This window comes from Verticillium nonalfalfae (assembly GCF_003724135.2).
Source record: "Verticillium nonalfalfae strain VnAa140/NRRL 66861 chromosome Unknown scaffold_251, whole genome shotgun sequence".
NCBI classification, from domain to species: Eukaryota; Fungi; Ascomycota; class Sordariomycetes; order Glomerellales; family Plectosphaerellaceae; genus Verticillium; species Verticillium nonalfalfae.
The window spans coordinates 1-18,536 of record NW_021167476.1 but is presented as its reverse complement, the minus strand read 5'-3'; the positions used below and the strand labels follow the sequence as shown (position 1 = coordinate 18,536).

The window sequence follows — 18,536 nt, the reverse complement described above, 5'->3', positions numbered from 1 at the left end:
CTGGACACACGGGTGAAGAGACTGACCGACGCAAACGTCGATCGTCGAGTACGTGCTGTGGCACAGCGGCGCAGGTCAGGCGTACGAAGCTGACGCGGCAATAGGACATTCTGTCGACGGAGGGGCTGATGGTGGCACCGTCCACGCTGGAGGCACTGGACAGTGGCGTGCTGACGCCTCTGTCCATGACCTCGCCGGAGTAATTGGCCGTTGGAGTCGCGCGAGGGTGGGTGTGATGCGCTGTGCGTTAGTGTCAGATAGTTTCAATCCTTCTCCGGATCTGTTTTCCATGTCATGACGGTGCCGTGTAGCATCGTCAGCTGAAAGACGTCCCAACAAGCTCGTGCCTGGTAATTCCTGGCTTCGCCTGATTGTGCCTGGCTTTGCCTGTGTGCCTGGCTTTGCCTGGTTGTGCCCGGCTCTCGTGCCTGTTCGTGCCTGGCCCGTCCGATTCCCGAGGGCATGGCACGCTAAGTGACACTAGGACAATAGATCGTCTTGGCTGCAGATGAGGTGCAGACGAGGTGGGGGCGGCGTCGACCTGGTATTGGCACGTTGGTCGGTCCTCGATTGCAGCGTCGCATGAACCCTCCACCCCTCACCGTCGCTTACCAACTCCGTGCCCAGCACGCAATCGCCGATGACCCGGACGAGCGTCGGCCTGTCGAGCAGGCACACACGCACGCAAGGACGCCACGGCAGTAGGTCCAGCATGCCTGGTGGGTCGACCGCGTAGCCGCCCGGGCCTGGACGGGGACTGTCTGTCTATCGCCGGAGCGGAGTGTGCAGGCCGGCGTGCGGCGTGCGACGTGCGGCGTGCGATGTGTGGCGTGCGATGTGCCGGGGCCGCGGCGGGTTAGCCATGGCTATAAAGCAGGCGGCATCAAGCTGGCGGTTCATAGCTGGCTTAGGCAAATTCGCCTTCTCGTTCTCGCAGCCTTTCATTTCATCCTGTCATGGACGACCCGCGTGTCCGAGATTTGTCCACGGGCGTGCCTCCATCCCCGGGTGTGCGCCCGTCCCTACGCCGGTGGGACGAGCCGCACCCGCTGTACAGGCCGGACTACCGCTTTCTCTGCGAAAACCTGCGCGGCGTCATCATGTACTGGCAGCAAGAATATGAAAACTTGCGCTCGGCGTCCACAGCGTACATCGACGGCCTCCAGGAGGAGATCCGCTGCTTGGCTTCCGAGCTGGCTGCCGCGAAGAAGCGCGACCAGGAAGAGGTCCGTCCGTCCGTCGTCTCGTGTGGCCGCATGCTGACCGAACCAGGCGCGTGAACCAGCAGCGCCTACGACACCGAAGGCAATGTGTGCTTTTCCGTGGGAGACGTGAGGGTTGTGTCTGAATTGGTAGATTGATAATGGACTTGTCATTGCAAATGCACCGCCCACTCCTGTGACATGGCCAATATTGAATTTCGCCCCGGCGCTGACAAAGGGCGACTGGCAGCCCGGACCGAACAGCACGTAAAGCCGTCGAGGCTGCTGGTAGCCGGGCGCTTGCTTTTCATAACGGGTGTCTAAATTGGTGTCTAAATCGAATGGCATGCAATGCACCGCCGACGTGATCAAACTTTGGATTTTGCCAACGGCTGCTAGTAATCAGGCTGCAACCGTTTTGGTAGCTTAGGCATTGATCCGGGCCCTCGACGGCGCGGATGCTTGGAGCGCCTGCTGGTACCCCCGGCCGAACAGCGCCGGTAACCTCGACCAAGGTCATACGTGCAATGCCGGGGCTTCTGGTAGCTGGGCGCGTGCCCAACTTTGCGCCAACAGCTGCCGGTAATAGGCCATTTTGCTGGTAGCCAACGGCGCGCCCGCTCGGGCTCCTGGTAACAGGGCGCGTGCCGCCGAGGAGCTGCCAGCAGCACTGACCAGCCCGCTTGCGAACCTGCCATCGGAGCTGGACGCCAAGCTTGGCGCTGCTGGTAAGCAGCAATGGCCGCTCCTGGGAGCCGGACATCTCAGTTCCTCTCAGCTTCACTTTCCTCTCCTCCTTCTTTATCACTGTCTACCTGCGGCGAACATGTGTTTCTACGATCAAGACGTCTGGACGTGTCGCCACTGACAGTGGCGGCAGCGTCTCCAACCTTGCGCGCAGGCACAACACCAACGCCGACCTTGCCGTCTCAAATTGATTCTGACCGCACGGTTTCACCAGGCGCCGTGCCAAGTTTGCCACGCCCACGCGTGACTTATTGCGCGTTTCACCCGATATTCTCATAGTTAATTTTTAAATTCTAGCAACAAACACCTCCCAATTAAGGTTGTGAAGAATTAAAAACAACAAATGTGGAGTCTGTCATTTTCGATGTTAGGGTTTGACTTTTCATTTTATACGACCTGTTGCACTCAATTATATAAGGATCCTACAAGGTTCAGATGCATTCACACTTGGCTCTGTAGTTTTCACGATGGCAGATGAAGGCTTGTATGCCACTTGCAATGATCTGATGAGCCTTGACCCCCCATCGCCGGAGAACTATAACGAATATTTTCGTCCCCACGATGAAGGAATCCAATCACTACACCCATATATCAAAACCGCATCTGTTGAAAGTTTGACCCGAGCTGATTACAGAAATGTTCTCAGAACTCAAGGACGCAGCACTTTTAACTCATGGATGTTGCTGATCCAAACTTGTCCATCAGCAGAACATGCTATTCATAGCAATCGATCCATCGAAACTGCTTTCGAGGAAGTGGACAAAGTTATTACCAATAATCCAGACGCAAGTTTGCCACAAAGATGCGCCTACATTCATCTGGCTCAGTTAATATCTCATGTTACAAAAGTAATGAGAGTGAGGCGTCAAACTGGAACGCTTCAAAGCAGAGCTGGTAGAGGAGACGCCAGCATTGCACTTGACACCTACATGCAGGCCCAGCCTCCGTCAGAACACTCAGTAACCTTAAGGATGCTACTGAGGAGGCGGATTCGGATTGCAAGAAGATACTCAGCCATTACGAAGGCATCGCTGCTACTAGTTCTGATGTTCGGAGCCAAGGTAGATTCTCTAATGCACGTTAATTGTGCTCAAAGTTATTCTTGCACTAATAGATTCCCAGCAAAGACTTTTCCGTAACACAGAGAGCACTGTCAGCTATTGCTGAGACAGCCTTGATGTCTCTGCCTATCGATTTGGTAGAGGCTTCCATTGACATGAGCAAAGTGCAAACAAAAAGCATAGAAGGAAGGCTCGATCCCAGTGATTTGGAGGCTCATGCCGACGAGTTCGAAAATCGCTGCCTTATGGCATAACTAATAATGATCGAGTTAGGTCTGAGGGTGCGAGGGAACTGAGAAGCCAATCTCAAGACTTGGTCTTGCACTGTGACGGGTTAGGGTGACGGGCTTGAGTGATGGGTTGAGCTTGCGTGATCGGGTTGGGTGATAAGGTTCGGCGATGGATTCGAGTGATGGATTTGAGTGATGGACTTGGGTGATGAGCTTCAATGATGGGTTTGGGTGATGGATTTGAGTGATGAACTTGGGTGATGAGCTTCAGTGACGGGCTTGAGTGATGGGTTGAGCTTGCGTGATCAGGTTGGGTGATAAGGTTCGGCGATGGATTCGAGTGATGGATTTGAGTGATGAACTTGGGTGATGAGCTACAATGATGGGTTTGAGTGATGAACTTGGGTGATAGATTTGAGTGATGGATTTGACTGCCGCGTTTATACCTATCTCCACTCGACATTCTGCAGCCTGAACGCGGACGCCGTGCCTAAGTATAACTTAGACTAGTCTGCTTTCCGAATTGCTATCCTTGTCGGGCATGCGATTGTCTCAGTCAGGTCGTGACTCATACGTAGTCCTAGGAATAACGAGCTGGAATACATCAAAACGTGGTTCGACTAGTCAGACTTCAAATCGGAAGGCAGACTCGTGCGAGCTAGACATTTCGGCCCAACCGGAGGGCATATCACCACTCACTCGCGCCAATAATACAATGTCAGCTCCATCTCAAACAAAGCAAGTTCGAATACAGGCTTCCCAGGTCTGATCATTGGCCCATGAACGCATGACCCGGACAAATATCTTCTTGATTCTGGGTATATCCCTTAGATTTCTGCCTTCTTGTCGACCTCTCGGGCTCTTTTTCAGAAAGTAAATTGGGACAACTCGAAGGTCATGCTGATGAAGAACAAGCTCTTAACGAAAGCCAGTACCAGCGGCCGAGCGGCATTCATCGGCCATGAATGTGTCTTATAAGATGATGGCGAAAATTTATACTTCATTTAGAAGCATGCCAGAGGGCTTGAAGGAAGCCTGCCCTTCAAACCAGGAGCCAACTCCCCAAAAGCATTTAGTTATTATCTCATGGTTCTTTGACTTACTTGTGCCGCTATGCTAGATAGTATCAACGAAATTGAAGGGCGCATCAACCATGGGCCCTGCATTTTGAGAGGTCACAAACCGAAAAACAGCCCAACGCCTATGAAGGTAATAATTTAGGCTACTGCAATCATCAGGAAGCTACGTCGATATCTTTGGGCCATTATAGGACAAGGTAATTTCACGTTCGTCTTCTTTTTGTGAAGATATAGCCGAAGAACGCGAAGAAATGAAGCCAAGTGTTACGGGGTATACCTGGTTAAGCCACAAAGCTGAGGCTGCGCCTCAGCAGCTAGTTCGTACGGAGGCTCGTGCTTTACATCATTTCCTTCTTCGTAAAGGGGCATGAAGAACCTTTGTTAGATCATTCCTTTGTCTTGCTCTTATTCTAGTAATAATACATTCAAGGCCTCGTCCCAGCGAGACGCTCAACGACCAGCCCCTTACACCAAGATGCTCAATCCACAAATTATAGGCCGGGAAAACCGTAATTGCTCATGCTCTCGATGTTTATGGCGGGATTCAGGGTCTGTTTCATAGCCAGTTACCCATCAGGAGTACCTTCGAGAAGCCTCGCATAGAGGCTATGGTCATGGAAATCTCTACATCAATGCAATCTTGCTCAGACAAGCGAGCTTAGTTACCGCGAATTACCGAGATCTCCAGGGGTACGCGTGCTCCAAAGGCATGAGACAGAGAAAGTGGTTTCACTGGGGCTGGCGTACCAAGGCTGGAAGGAGGTTGGTCTGGAAGACTCAGGGGTTGTTTCTGAACTTGCAAAACTAGACAGCCCGTCAAGCGCTCTTTGTCCTGCGGCAAAGCTGGAAACATACTATTACTCCTATTTTCTGTCTACGCAAGTTAACTTACAATGCTCTAACAGGCTGTCGAACTGTTTGACGAAAGCTGCAACAGATCACATGGAGAACAAAAAACCTTGCAAAATAGCCACGTCACACAAGAGAGTCACACAAGCTGCAGAAAAAGAACATCTTGAAACACTAATAAGTATAATGGGCCTAATATAGGCGATCAGAACAATGAATCATCTTTCCTTCAGGTTTTCTATAGATGATACTTCATTTTCCTAATTCAAATTCCTCAGTCTCCCCCAGTCAAAGTCGAGATGGATGACACACGAAGTCGAGCGCCATAGTACAGTCCTTAATAGCAATCAGGATCTTCCTCGTTGTTGCGTCCCACGCTAGACTGGTCCGCTTGCAGATCTGAATATCAAGGGTCTGAAGGAATGGATGAGAGTCATACCTGTTTTTGAATGATCGACTGTAGGTTGTCTACGTAATCGAAAGCGTCTCGCGGCCTCCTGCAAGTAACCTACATATTTCGTCTCCGGGTCGAACTTGAGACTAACCTCGTATCGCCTCACATTGAATTTGTCGTACTCGGTCAAAATCCACACGATGGAAACACAAGTCGCACGCACACAAGGTTCTTTTGCGTACTCGAGCTCTTGGAAGACTCCTCGAAGCAAGCTCTTATACTCTATCCCGAGCTTGTGCTTCAAGTCGTTACGGATGGATGTTGAGACTACTGGAGGGCTGTCTTCAATACAAGTAGTATTGCAGCCTTCAAAGACCATGCCTGATGCTAGCTCGTTTGCCAGGGAACATCTTCAAGGATTTCCTCACACACAGCTGGTATTTTCCTGTGATGTGAGCAAGTTAAAGTATCTCGGTGTGTAGGGAAAGGGCGCAAAATATAGTCAGGAAGGTTTCGAAGTTTTCGAGATGTTGCTCCAAGTAGGTATCATAGTCAATTGATGATAGATCTCCGATGCGCCCTGGCCTTAGGGCTTTTTGGGGATAATCTTTTGGATAAGTCCAGGAGACTTCGTCGAGTTTGGGCTCTGCAACAGAGAATGGTATAGCTCTGCTGGTCGTGTAGCCCATGTGTGGTCGATATAGTCGTCACTAATCGTTGGAACGAGCCACATTCTCTGGAGCTGGGTATCTGCTCAGAACAAATTGAGGGACTTCGGATAAGTGCAAATTCGGTTAGTCCAGAAAATCGTGTAGAACGAAAGGCAGCGGAGTCGTCATTTGTGCCTGTTGAAAGATCAGTCAGCAAATGAGCGGCACAGTTAGAAAAGTTAAAAGGTTCGGTGGACAACGCTTCGCCATTCAAAAAACTACGGAATTGCACATACTGCGGAGTTTCAACATGTAATTGTTGCAAGCGCTGAGAGGTCGCATACTATGCGGCCAAAGTGAGGCTGTCACATCGTGACTCTGGCATTTCGCTCACCGAGAGCCGAACATGTTGTGTCAAGCCTACCGCCCGCCATGTCAATGCCCAACGGCTTGACAGCAGCGGATGAGCCTCCATGCGCTGTCAACCACGTTGGTGTGCCGTATAGCTCGGCCGCACAAATCGGACCCGAGTCACAGGGAGATGGAAGGTAGTCACTCAGCCTCGCTCACCGCTCCGTCCTTGACTCCTTCGATGGTGTCGAGTTGAAAGGCGGGAGACGCGCATCGTCGCAGTACGCCTTCTTTTTCAGAGCTTTGCGAAGGTCGATGAACTTCATAGCGTAGAACTTAGCGCCAGAAATTTGCTGAGAGCACTAAGGTGTCAAGGCTTCCACACTTTGACTCAGCAGTCTGCATCCGATGTCTACGATGCCATCATATCCTAGGCACGGCCTGCAGCTCCGGACTACTGGGCAGCAATTGGCGTAAAAATCACACACCTGTTCGTCGCTGAGTTCTCTGTTAACCTGCCCTCGTCACGACTAAATGGCCAATGTGACTTAATACTGCGGTCAACAGAGCACTGAAGTTCAGGCAATGCAGTCGAGATATGGAAGACCCACTAACTGTGCCGCTGGGCTGTTGGGCACTGGCACGTTAAGTCTGGGGATCGGCGTACGCCTACGACTTCTCGATAAACAAAAGTAGTTTAAGCCACGGCGTGACAGACTTACTCAGGCCGCAGGGTATGCGGCCTTCGAAGCTCAACGGTCTGCACATTGGCAGTGCTCATGATCTGTTGCCCGCGGATCCTGTCATGTTGAGCCACGAGAAACTAGTGAGTTATGATATTTTGTGGTCTAATGCTCGTGTTTCTACTGGCTAGACCACTTTCGTTATCGGTCCGGGAAGTCATGTACCAGATGCGCATCTAAGGGGGACTAGGCTCTGAAGACTGCAGCATGGATGACCTACAGTCTATTTTCGAGCCTCGTCCTCCGCCTCTAGCGCATCGGTAAGTGCCTCGTTTACCAATTACTGTCGGATGTTGAGTCATGTGCGAAGGTCATACGCAATGCTGATGGCGTCTCCGAGCCGAACGACTCTGTTGCTTTGTCACGTTTTCTCCGAGGAAGTGTATCGGAAATGACAAGTCACATCCGAACGCAGTCGCAACTACGCTCAGGTGCCTTCCTTGCCCAGGTAGAGGTAAGGGGACACTACCTGCTACATGCTCACCGCCGGATCTTTGCGGTGTGATTCTGACCTCTGGCAAAGTCATGGTAGCCGGAAGGCTGCGTGGCGGCAGCCTCAGGGCGTAGGACACCACAAAAGCTGGACGCATGAGCCTTAAATGAGGTCATATCCCTCTTCCCATCTCCCATACCTTCCACATTCGGCACGCGTCTTAGCACGTCGCTATTTTTCCAACTACATTATTAATCGAAACAATTCTTCGGACGCCCACGAAAACCTACTCTACCTCATCATGACTCTCACAGTCCGACGATCAGCTTCCGAGGCATCGAATCAGCCACAGCAGCAAGGGAACGCCAAGGAGAATGCCACAACAACTGGCTCAGGTCATGCGGCTCCGAGCTACCTCGATAGATTATTGGCTGAGTTCGGAAAAGCTGTGTCACGTGACGGGGTGCATGCGACTCGAGACAATACGGCAGGTCCAGGTGTCACTCAGTGTAATCTTGGTGGCCCTCTGGTTGAAGGCAACAAGAAGTACGGTGCTGGTGATCAGGTGAACTATGCGACTGAGTCCGTCACACTTTCCGATGGGAGGACCATGAGCCTGATCCAAAACAATCACCACTACGGAGGGAGCGATAACAGTTGGCAAATCAATGGTTCTGTGCCGAAGGGGTGGACATCTATGGAGCGACCTGCAAGCTCGTAGAAGAGAGTAGTCTTCATCATCTACACAGAATCTTCTCAGCAAAATGTTGGCTGCCTACGATGGGTCTGCTCTCCCCTTCCAATGCTCTTACCTGCAGCAATGTCCCGCGGGTGAGCCATAGTCGTTCTCAATTTAAGTCGATCCCCTTTTGTGGGAAGGGTTTAGTACTACATCCACTCAACACATCGCGCGTCAAGCATCTGCTCAGCTGAATGAACAAATCTTTTACTGTAGAGCGACTGTGAGGATGCATTCCGAGGGAGGATCAGCATATCACGTGTCTATCCAGGAGTCTCGAGAGATGAATGGGCATTTTGATTATTGGAAGTTTCAGAAAGATGCTCAATGCTCCCTGAGTGCTACCTGCAGCCCTGTGTGCGACATTGCGCTACGAAGCAGGCAATATCGACAGCTTTGACAGCATCAGTCAGCCGAATGCCTCTTCTTCTCGTCGTTTTCCGGACATGTCTACCGCACAAATCCTTTGGCCTTGCCCTGAGTCCTATTGTCGTAGTGATTGAAGGGGTCCCATCTGAAGCAGACCGACCGGAGACATGTGTGGCATTGAATGTTTCAAAAGCCTCCGTAGCGTCGGTGTATTACTCACATTTATAGGTGCCCAAACGAAGACCACTGCCCCATGCCGAAATCTGCGCCAAATCTACTGCGTATCGAATGTACAGACGCATCCGCCGGTGGCCACCAGATATGAAACGTCCAGCTGGTAGACCTCCAGGAATCGTTGACGTTGAAGAGGGGCTGGGCCCATTGCAGAGCCGCATACGCAAGCCTCACTCGACCCAATCAAACGTTCCCCCGCCTGGACGACACGCCTGCAGAACGAGTCGCCAGTCGCGATGCTCACTCATCCATAGTGGGACCTGCATGACGCGTGGCTCCGGGGTAAGACATTGGAGCGCCGTGCGCGATCATGTGTCGGCGCACATACGTGTCGGCCGACGCGTAAAGGCTAACCATATCTCGCCCGAGTCTGTATGCGATGCAGGAAGTTGCTACTGACACCACCAAGCAGGCTTGGGCTGCTGTGGCATGCGCGTGCTGAGCCACGATACACAGGGGTCCATGCAAAGAGGCAAGTCGCAGAACACCAACGACCGTGAATGAACTCGTCATGGATAAGCAATTGCACCGGAGGTTGTCGATGTTAATCAGCCTGACACTGGCCCATTATAGCGTCCGCAAGCTGTTCGCGTCGTTTGTCGCCAGTATAGTTCTCGAAGCCGAGGACATGGAGGTATAGTTATTGAGCTTGTCGTTGGCCACACTGTCGTCAAACCTCGTTAGCGGACGGAAATATAACGTGGGATGATTGGGCCTCACGGTCGACTGTTCAATGTTTCTGCTCTGCGTGGCAGGCCTTGATGGCAGACAAAACAACATCCGAATGGGACGTATCATATTGCGGTAAAGTCTTATCACCCTTGGAGTATAGTTGAGCCTCTGTTTCGATTTCTTTATAGGGAGCCTGGCAGGTTCGCAAGAGGACGTGTCATGGTTTCCTCCAGCAAGTTTGGCTTGCTGAAATGCGGTCGAAACATTGCTGGAGCTTTCGTTCTTCGCTGCATCATAGGTCTCCATCTCGGCCATGTTTTTGTTGAAAGTCGTTTCACAGTCGCCGCCGACGGTGCTGCCGTCGCTGCCGACGGTACTGTCATCGCTGCCGATGGTCATGCTGACATCGTCGCCGACGGTACTGTCATCGCTGCCGATGGACATGCTATCGTATCTGATGGATGTTACATCATCACTCCCCGCGTTGTCGTTCTTGACGGCTACAAAGAAGCAGCTCAAGGCGTCGAGGTACTTCGAGCAGTCGTCCCCGAACACGGGGCAAATTTCGTGTATCCAGGTTATCAGGCCGTGCACCTCGTGTACGAATGATCGCATGTGTTGCAAGACGCTGGCATATATCGATTAAGCAGCTTGAGAAAGCGGATGCCGTGGTCACGCATCCTTGTATGTATATCAGGCCAGTCTTCCAAGTTCTTCAGAGCCTCGGGCGCTGAAGGATGCTGGCTTATAAGCATAAAATCGAAATGCTCACGCAGGAGAGTTATAAAAATCCGAGTAAAAGCCTGCCATTCCTCATCAGTAGGGCTTTCCTTGACACACTTATAGATTTCATTGCACTCGGATTCGACCCCTGGGAGGAGGGTATGGATTTTCCTGGCTTCTGCGTCAAGGTCGTCTTGCTTGGTGAGGGGCGTCTCTGGCTGCAGAAGAGCTCCAGTTTCCGGGTGTTTCGAAAATTTAACGGAGACGTCGGAGGAGTCATGGAGTCGAGGAACTGGGCTTCTGCTACCAGCAAAGGTTGGCTCGGGAGGCATTCGTCTGGCGTGAGACTGGCTCTTCAAAGGTACTAGTGCTCCTTGCACGAGTTGTCTGGTGAGAAAGGTCGCGGCACATACTGGGGATATCAGATGTACATACGAATGACAGGCTGTGTTGATCGATGCTCCAGGATTGAAGCTGGGATCCGCCATCTTTGGCTGTTGCGGTCCCGGAGAGTTGCCGTGTGGGGGGGGTTAATGATCTCTGAAACCGTTCTTCTTCCCCATGGTAAGTGTGTTCGAGAGAAGCACTTTGCGAAGCGTGCGGTAGATGGTTTTTCAACAGTAGAGGTAAGAGTTCGACGAGTGGTGTATGGGAAGGATCAGAGAAAGTAGCTGTGGGCGACCCCCAAAGACGAAGAGGGAGCAGACAGGTCCTCGCGTCCTCGAGGCCCCGCAATAAAATAGCCCACATAGCCTCCCTCTGAGGTCTTTGGGGGCTCGACGCCACCAGGCGGACTACGCCCTTCTGGTTGCCTCAGAGTAGCTGCAGGACGAGTCAAAGGCAGTCTCCCCATGCTCGCCCGGTTAGGCTTCCATCAGCTCGATTGATGGGGACCCTTGGCCCCGCCCGTTCCTCTCCCAAAGCACCCAGTCCTTACCTTACCATTCTGTCCTCCACCGTAACACCAGTCCACGCCCCCTTCCCGGAGCCCCCCGTGGGACGTGTTCAGGCTTCAGGTCGGACGGAGTCTGTCCCCCCTTCCCAATGCGAAACGGAAGGGTAGCCCAGAGACCTGCGTCCGCGGACTTCCCTGTCCTGTCGTTACAGGAAGGCTACGCTAGAACATGGCTGATCATCAAGAGCAGGCTGGTCAAAATGAGGATTGATCAATTTGGAGAGACAGTAAGCGTGAATATGATTGCTAAATGAAATCTGTAAGTATCGCATGTGGTGAGATGAAGCTATCTGTCGTATTGGATGGGTCGTCCTTGTCCGGTTGTCATGTCTGGTGAACCGCTGGGGCTGAACCCGCACGCATGTCAGCCTATGTATTGCGTAAAAGTCGTTCCACCATTCGTTTATTGGGCAGTATTGATTTCGTCTGATCTAAAGTCCGCTGGAATGGAGAAGAGCAGACGAAAGCTGCAGAAGTACATGCAATGATTGCGTCGTGCGCCATCGTACGTGTGGTGGGTAGCTAGAGGGGATGCACCAGGAAGCAGGCATGGACCTGCTGGCATTTACCTACTACTAGTAGGTAAGGCAGCCACTATCAGCTGCACGCTGGAGGAAGATCTCTCCAAGGTAACAGGATCAAGGTCGAGCTACAAGAGGGGTGCATACTGTGCATTACCCACCTCCTAGTGCGGGTTCATTCTTGTCTCACCCCTTGTTCTCCAGCTGCTCTCTTCGTGTTCAGTGCCATGAACGCCGGAGCCACGCAATGCACCATTGCCTCAATGGAGTGTACCATTTTCGTCATAGGACTTCTGTCCCCACTAGTGGACTTGACTAGCAGGTTTGAAGGACGAGAGTTGGCGGGCTGATGTCGCTGGCGTGAACAGCCTGCCTGTGTCTGGCCTGTGCCCGGTCTGTTGGCCTTGCGATCGCTGTCATCACCTCTCAGAGGCATTAACATCAGCGAACCCTCGCTAATGCTGCTTGACAAACTGTATTCGAGCCTGTGCTGGACAATCTAATTCAGGCAGGGGCCGGAACAACCTGCATGCCGCTCAAGTGTTCACAATTCTCCGTTCAGGTGGCTCGCAAAGGAACCGTGGCATCCATTGAGGACCGACTGGCAACTGGCCTCCGCGTGAGAGGCAAGATGGACATTCTGTCAGGATACCTCGAGAATAGCAGATGTCAAAACTGTGTTTCCCAGGCTGAACAGACTCCAATCCAGTCATAGATAAACTAATATAAAGCGTTCTTCGGTCTCCGTATCGTCTCAGCCAATATTAGCATGCCATGGCGTCGATTCCATGCACCTCGTAGCCCGACGGCTAGAGGTTCCCGGGCACCCTCCATTGACATTCACTCCATCTTGTCCTGGTACCATATGCTCTCTTCCCATATTGAATCAAGGTTTTCATGTCGTGGTCCTGGTTGCAGCATCTCTGGCCGCTCGAATCGTGAGCGAGCAACAAGGTATTGGGGGCTTCGGAGGGCATCGGCAGCGCGCGCATGAAATTCGTCCTGGAGAATGTTTCTTAGCTCAGGCAATATCATTGATCATGTTCTCTGCTCACCTACCTGGTCACACAATGGAGTGTGACAAGAGCAACAGCCGCACGGGGTCCTCATTGCCAGGCTTTGCTCATCGCCTCGTCATTCCTCCCCTCAATGTCTCTTGTCTCCGACAGCCACTGTCCCATACCCTGCGTATTGCGCCTTGTAATGCGCAGGTACCGACATATAGTAGGCAAAGAATACTTCGCAAGTATCTTGCCATACATGGCAGTCAATGGGTGCGACTGTGCTGCTTGCGCCTTTTCCACCCCTGTGGCCACTGTATGCAAGAATCCCCTCTTGCAAATCGCTCCTCGGATCTTGTCTGCGCGGTGTATATTTTGCATCATCTTGTTGCACGCCACTGGGTAGCTGTAGAGCTCACTGGCGATGGTGATAGCAAGCTTTGGGTCCATGATTGGATAGACGAGCCAGAGCAAGAGGACTCGGAGCCCTTCCCATAAGCCCTGCAGTAGTGCCATGTGTGATCGGGCGGTCGTGAAAGCGTCCTGTTTTGAATCCGCATCGGGGTCTCCTGTTTCTCTACTTGACGTCAGTCAGCTGAATACGGATCGGGACACGAACCTACGTGGCGTCGTCCCTCGCGGCCTTCGCACGCTGCGTCTGCTTTGCTGACGAGGCAAATGTGAAATAGGATCCATAGGCAAGGACCATTGCGGCGAAACTACTCGTTGCCATGGCGTTAAAGAGGCCTAGTTGTGTTCGGAGGCTCATAGCGCCCATGATGATGGTGGACGGCGCTTTCAGCAAGCATACCTCAAGAAAGGCATTTGGCGCATCGGACTTCCGGATCCCTCGCTGATCTGTGTTGATGGTGGCTTCCAAGTCGAAGGTGTCGCTCTCCGGGGCTCCATCTTTCTTCAGGGCTTCGAACACTATATAGTCCAAGTGGGGGCCGATGAGAAGCCGCCATACTACGTTCAGGATGGGGCGTGTAGCGACGGTGCTCAGCCAGGTCTGGAAGCCGTCGTTTGGTGCACGTAGATGAACGACGAGAGGGATGGATTGGCCAACAACACAGAGGAGAACGACCCAACAGAGATAAAATAAAGATTTTGTCTGACTGGACGTCAGGTAGTGGCCGCGTCCATCACCACTCCTAAGCAAAGGTGTCGCTTGATTCGCTAGAGGATTCATGGGAGCCATGAGGCAACTACTTGGTCCGCGGACCATAAGGTCGCTGGGGGTGTCCTCCTTATCAAGCTCACTGACAGGATTCATGGCACCTACAGCGCATATCACCTGGCCTGCCATCGGTACATTGGCTCCACAGACTTGCATTCATTTAACGAGGATCAATACTCTGTCATGATTTTGTAACATCTTCTCACGAACGCTTTACAAGGCAAATTCGACGCGGTAGCTCTCCCGCCAATCCCTCACGAGAACAGTGGCCTATCATCCAGCCATCTAGAAGCCATCCATGGCCTCCTGAAGGTCTTTCTCTTTGTCTTGTACAAGTTCTTCGTCTACGGCTTGCAGAAAGTCATCGATATCCTCCACACGCTCGTTGGCAAAAAAACAAAAAGCTTCCTCGCTATCGAGGGTCGCTCAGGAGCAACACTGGCGATGGTTTTCCACATTTTCCGCTGCAATTGTCAACTCATGGTATGGAACAGACATCGCGATGATACCTTGCCAACTTACGAATGATATTTCCATCCGCCGAAAGTTTTCTTGCGATTTCCCATCGGCTTGATAAAGGTATTGGCAGCGATTTTCAAGGTCGGCCCAGGCCAGGAAGTGATATGCTTCGAAGAAGTCTGACGTCTTTGGCAGTTCGTACAGTGCTCTGACCGTCTCGATCGATTCGTGCGAGAGCTTTGGAATACAACGCCGGGCTAGATCACCAGCACATGCGGCTGGGATCCCGGCTACTCAATGAGTGCGATGAATTGTGTCAGTACCTTGAGCTGCGCATCATCCATTGGCACCGTGGATTGCGGTACGTCTCGATAAGTGGTGTAAAGTCGGTTGCGTGGGCGCCTCTCTCGAGCAGGGGTCCATCGTATTCGATTGGAGCTACGCACATGGCGTGTAGTGCCTCGCTTGACGAGCTGTGAACGAGGTTTTTGAGCAAGTGCCATGTTGGAGATGGTTGGTCTTCGAATGCGATCTCTTGCAGGAAGGCAACCATGCACGTCGTGCATGCGTCCCGCAGTTATATAGTAGCCCGGGCCTCCAGAAGGGGTTGCGTAGCCTGAGGCATGAATGCTAATCGCTTCGCCGAAGAAGGGAAGGCCTAGGCCGGTATGATCGGAAGGAGTAGCTTCAATTGGCACACAATCGTACATGGATGATACGGTCGCACATCGCGATGAGAAAGAAGCTCAAGTATGGCACGGAATGGCCTTTCATTGACAAACTAGCCTTCCGGTGGCGTTTTCGGCCGCCATAAATTTGGGTATTTTCTTCCCACCAAAGTTTATCAGGTCGTCCCATGGTGTTGGCTGTCGAGGCCGGCAGTCAGAGCAATTATGCTTCCTTTGCATTGTTCCTCCGTGATCAATTTCTTTGGACACATGCCGTTTGTTCTTTTGTACGGTTCGCACCACCGCAGCAAAATACGTCGCATATGACCACAATTGTATTCTATAAACCTCACGTCGCACATGGTCTGGAGAGTTGCAGTGGTGGGTAGATTGCCATTTCCTGCGCAGAGAATACCTACTATTCTGAGGAGGCGGATCAGAAATGGACAGAGGCAGCATTCGTACAAGAGGTGAAAGAAGGGAAGATGAGTATGCAGTGATGCTGGCACGGCTGGACTCCACACCATGCATGCTGATGCTCACGGCCTCTCGCTTGCGTCAGATAATGCAGGGGTGGCCAGCTTGATGATGGGCGTCTCATTTAACCTTGGCATCGCAGAACCAACAGCACGATGCCAAGAATCATCGCATTCCGGATGAATTGATGATGTATAGGAAGTGAGATTCAGCTGTCAGGGGATGGGCAGGCCGAGATCGAGCCTCCAGGGGCTGGCCATAACCGCCTCGCGGTGATCCATCATGTCTTGCCTACGCTTGGTCAGTCGCTTCGCTCGAAAAAAAGGAATGTTTCCCCAGGCCCGCTGAATCTCCGCCAGTATAGCCTTCAAAATGTGATGCAGGGGCTTGTGGATTTATTGAGCCCCCAATAGGATCTCTGCACACAAAGCTCTGTCCCGGTCACGCACACCTCAATGTGGGAGTTCAAGTTAGCCGAGGCCTTCCAGCTTGTTGATAATTGCAGTTTGGCAGACGGATAGATGTGAGTAATACGCATTGAATGCCTAAGGGGTATCATCCTCCATTCTTTCTGGGAGTGCTGTCCTTCCTGAACACCCTGATGTGGAAGGGTGCTCCGAGACTCACTTCCCAACGATGGTAGTGGGGCTCCAAGCACATGTATCTGGAGCCCCACTCCACATCTGTGGTGTATGTCTTACATTGGTTGCCAGAGAGACGCCTGGGGCTGGACGTCAAGCAAGTGAAGAAGACATGTCAAGGTTGGTCAAGCGCCGGGCAACGACTTTATGACATCTCACAAATGCTCGATGGATATGGGGCCTTACTATTGCCTCATAATGTTGCTCGCACAACGTATGTCGTATCATTCTATAGTTTGAAACTTACTGATTATAAGCTAGGTTGGAGAGTCACGTGGCGAATGATGAAAATTCGGATACCGCTGTCGAGTCGCTCAGGGGATATGGTGTGTTTAAGAGCGAGACGACGAAGCATTGTCGAAAAAAAGCCAGTACCCTCTTCACCGCCCAAAAATCTCGAAGGAAGGACCTCATCATGGCCTTGCGCCACAATGTGCCGCTCACACCAACCACGGGCCAAATCTCGATAGATCAGGTCGACATCGCCAGCATCACAAGTTCTCAGGCTTCAGACAGTATCGCTCCTTCCGGCTGGTATGAAGATATTGACAGCGGTTGCGGTATGGGAAACTTCGCCACAAACGCGAACTTTGAGGATGAGATGTCTAATCTTGACGAGATAATGATTCTTGCCGGCAATTCATGACCCAGCAATCTCAGGACCATTCTTCTTCGGTGTCGTCCGAAGTATCGTGGATAGCACACAGATGTCGCGATGCTCGATATTAGCCTGTTTTGAAGCCTTGACACGCATTCCCTCGCCCGCCTCAAGCACGATGATATCTCCCACGTGACATGTAAAAGAAGACTCCATGCGTTGTGCTTCATGGACAGGCCTATCAATTATCCCTACACATGGCGGTTCTGGCCCAGAGAGAGAGGCCGTGTTTTCGTCAATAGTCCCAGGACTTCCAGGCTTTGGCCGCCGTAAAATCGTGAAAATTGCGAGCCGGTCTTTCTGATTCGTTACCCCACCAGCAACGAGCCACATGATTGACGACTTGAAGAGTTTGTTAGGATGAATATCAATTCCGCTGTCGTCAGCTAGTCCGCGTAAGATGAGTGCCTGCCTCTCGGTGAGTGTTGAACTGCCCGTCGGGCGAAGATGTACAGACTATGTGCTCGTTGTCAAACAGATCAGCCAAGCTTTGACATTCCTGCGGTATTGCAGAACGCGACAACAATCTCAAATTCGACCTACCCCCAGCGAGATTGAAATCTACGCGGTAGCAGACAACCTGTTCGGCAAGCATCTGGATGCTCCTCAGGCTATTGCAAATATCTGCGTAGACGAGATGTTCAGCCAGCTGCGGAATTCGACTTAGACTGCTGCGGAGGTCCGCCTCTTGACATTTTAATATAAGCATATGAAAGCCCTTAGCTGCTTGATCGACGTTGCCGCAGCGCAAGAGTGAGATAAGTGCAATATCAAGATGAAGTCGTATGAGGTCGGAATTGATCTTTTCAAGGTCCGTGCGTGGTGACCAAAAGGCGGGGTCAACAAGGATGGAGCTCATTCATTTTCATTTGTCAGGAGGCAAGACCTTGACAGCCTCGCGCCTGACTAAGCGATAACTCACCCAACATCAATGCGCCACTGGGCGGCTGCCCAACAGCCTTTAGAGTCTTTGGACATTTCATTCCGCGAAAGGTTCTTACTGACGAGCTTGATCACATAGGTCATGGCGTTGCTTGAAGGCGTTCTGTGAATGAGTGAATCTATGGCGTTTCTCGGCACACAGATGCCTGACTACCTGCTTTCCTGCATTGAACTTGCTCCTCACTTCGTTTCATCCTCCCTCTCACCCTCCTTCATAATGTCATCCAGGTTACTGTCAGCATCACCCTCCTTCATCGTATCAGTATGGTAACAGCATCAAAATATGCGGGTGCTTACCGAAGGAGGTGGCGATGGGGGCGGATTGGGAGGGGGAGGAGACTTCTGCTTTTCCTGCTCTGTAGTCATGACCTTGCTTAACTCTTGGGTGTCGAATATTTCAGGTTTTGCTGCGCATACGCAAATGTTGCGGAGAGTGATGAAGAGGAATAACCAGTGAATGTTTAGGAGGTTGTACAAGAAATGAATCTCGAGCAGGGAGATTGCTCTTATATGTAAATTGGAGTGTTGCCTTCACTGGCTTGACGATATCCATCGAAC

General features: G+C 51.7%; 3 protein-coding genes across 3 annotated transcripts; 1 reads left to right on the top strand and 2 right to left on the bottom strand.

Annotated features, from left to right (window-relative positions):
* Nucleotides 1-956: 956 nt before the first annotated feature.
* D7B24_004520 (uncharacterized protein) lies at nt 957-1,280 on the top strand (the record flags this gene model as incomplete). The annotated part of the gene is made up of 1 exon (XM_028638688.1): nt 957-1,280. The coding sequence occupies one exon, from the start codon at nt 957-959 to the stop codon at nt 1,278-1,280; it is 324 nt and encodes a 107-aa protein (XP_028490228.1).
* An 8,368-nt stretch (nt 1,281-9,648) lies between these two features.
* D7B24_004519 (uncharacterized protein) lies at nt 9,649-10,197 on the bottom strand (the record flags this gene model as incomplete). The annotated part of the gene is made up of 2 exons (XM_028638687.1): nt 9,649-9,745; nt 9,968-10,197. 2 exons carry the CDS (start codon nt 10,195-10,197, stop codon nt 9,649-9,651), a joined length of 327 nt encoding a protein of 108 aa, XP_028490227.1.
* Nucleotides 10,198-18,158: 7,961 nt separating this feature from the next.
* On the bottom strand, nt 18,159-18,507 carry D7B24_004518 (uncharacterized protein; the record flags this gene model as incomplete). Its single annotated transcript, XM_028638686.1, has 2 exons — nt 18,159-18,227; nt 18,276-18,507. Coding segments are annotated over 2 exons (301 nt in total), but the record flags the coding sequence as incomplete, so codon positions are not given.
* Nucleotides 18,508-18,536: the final 29 nt, after the last annotated feature.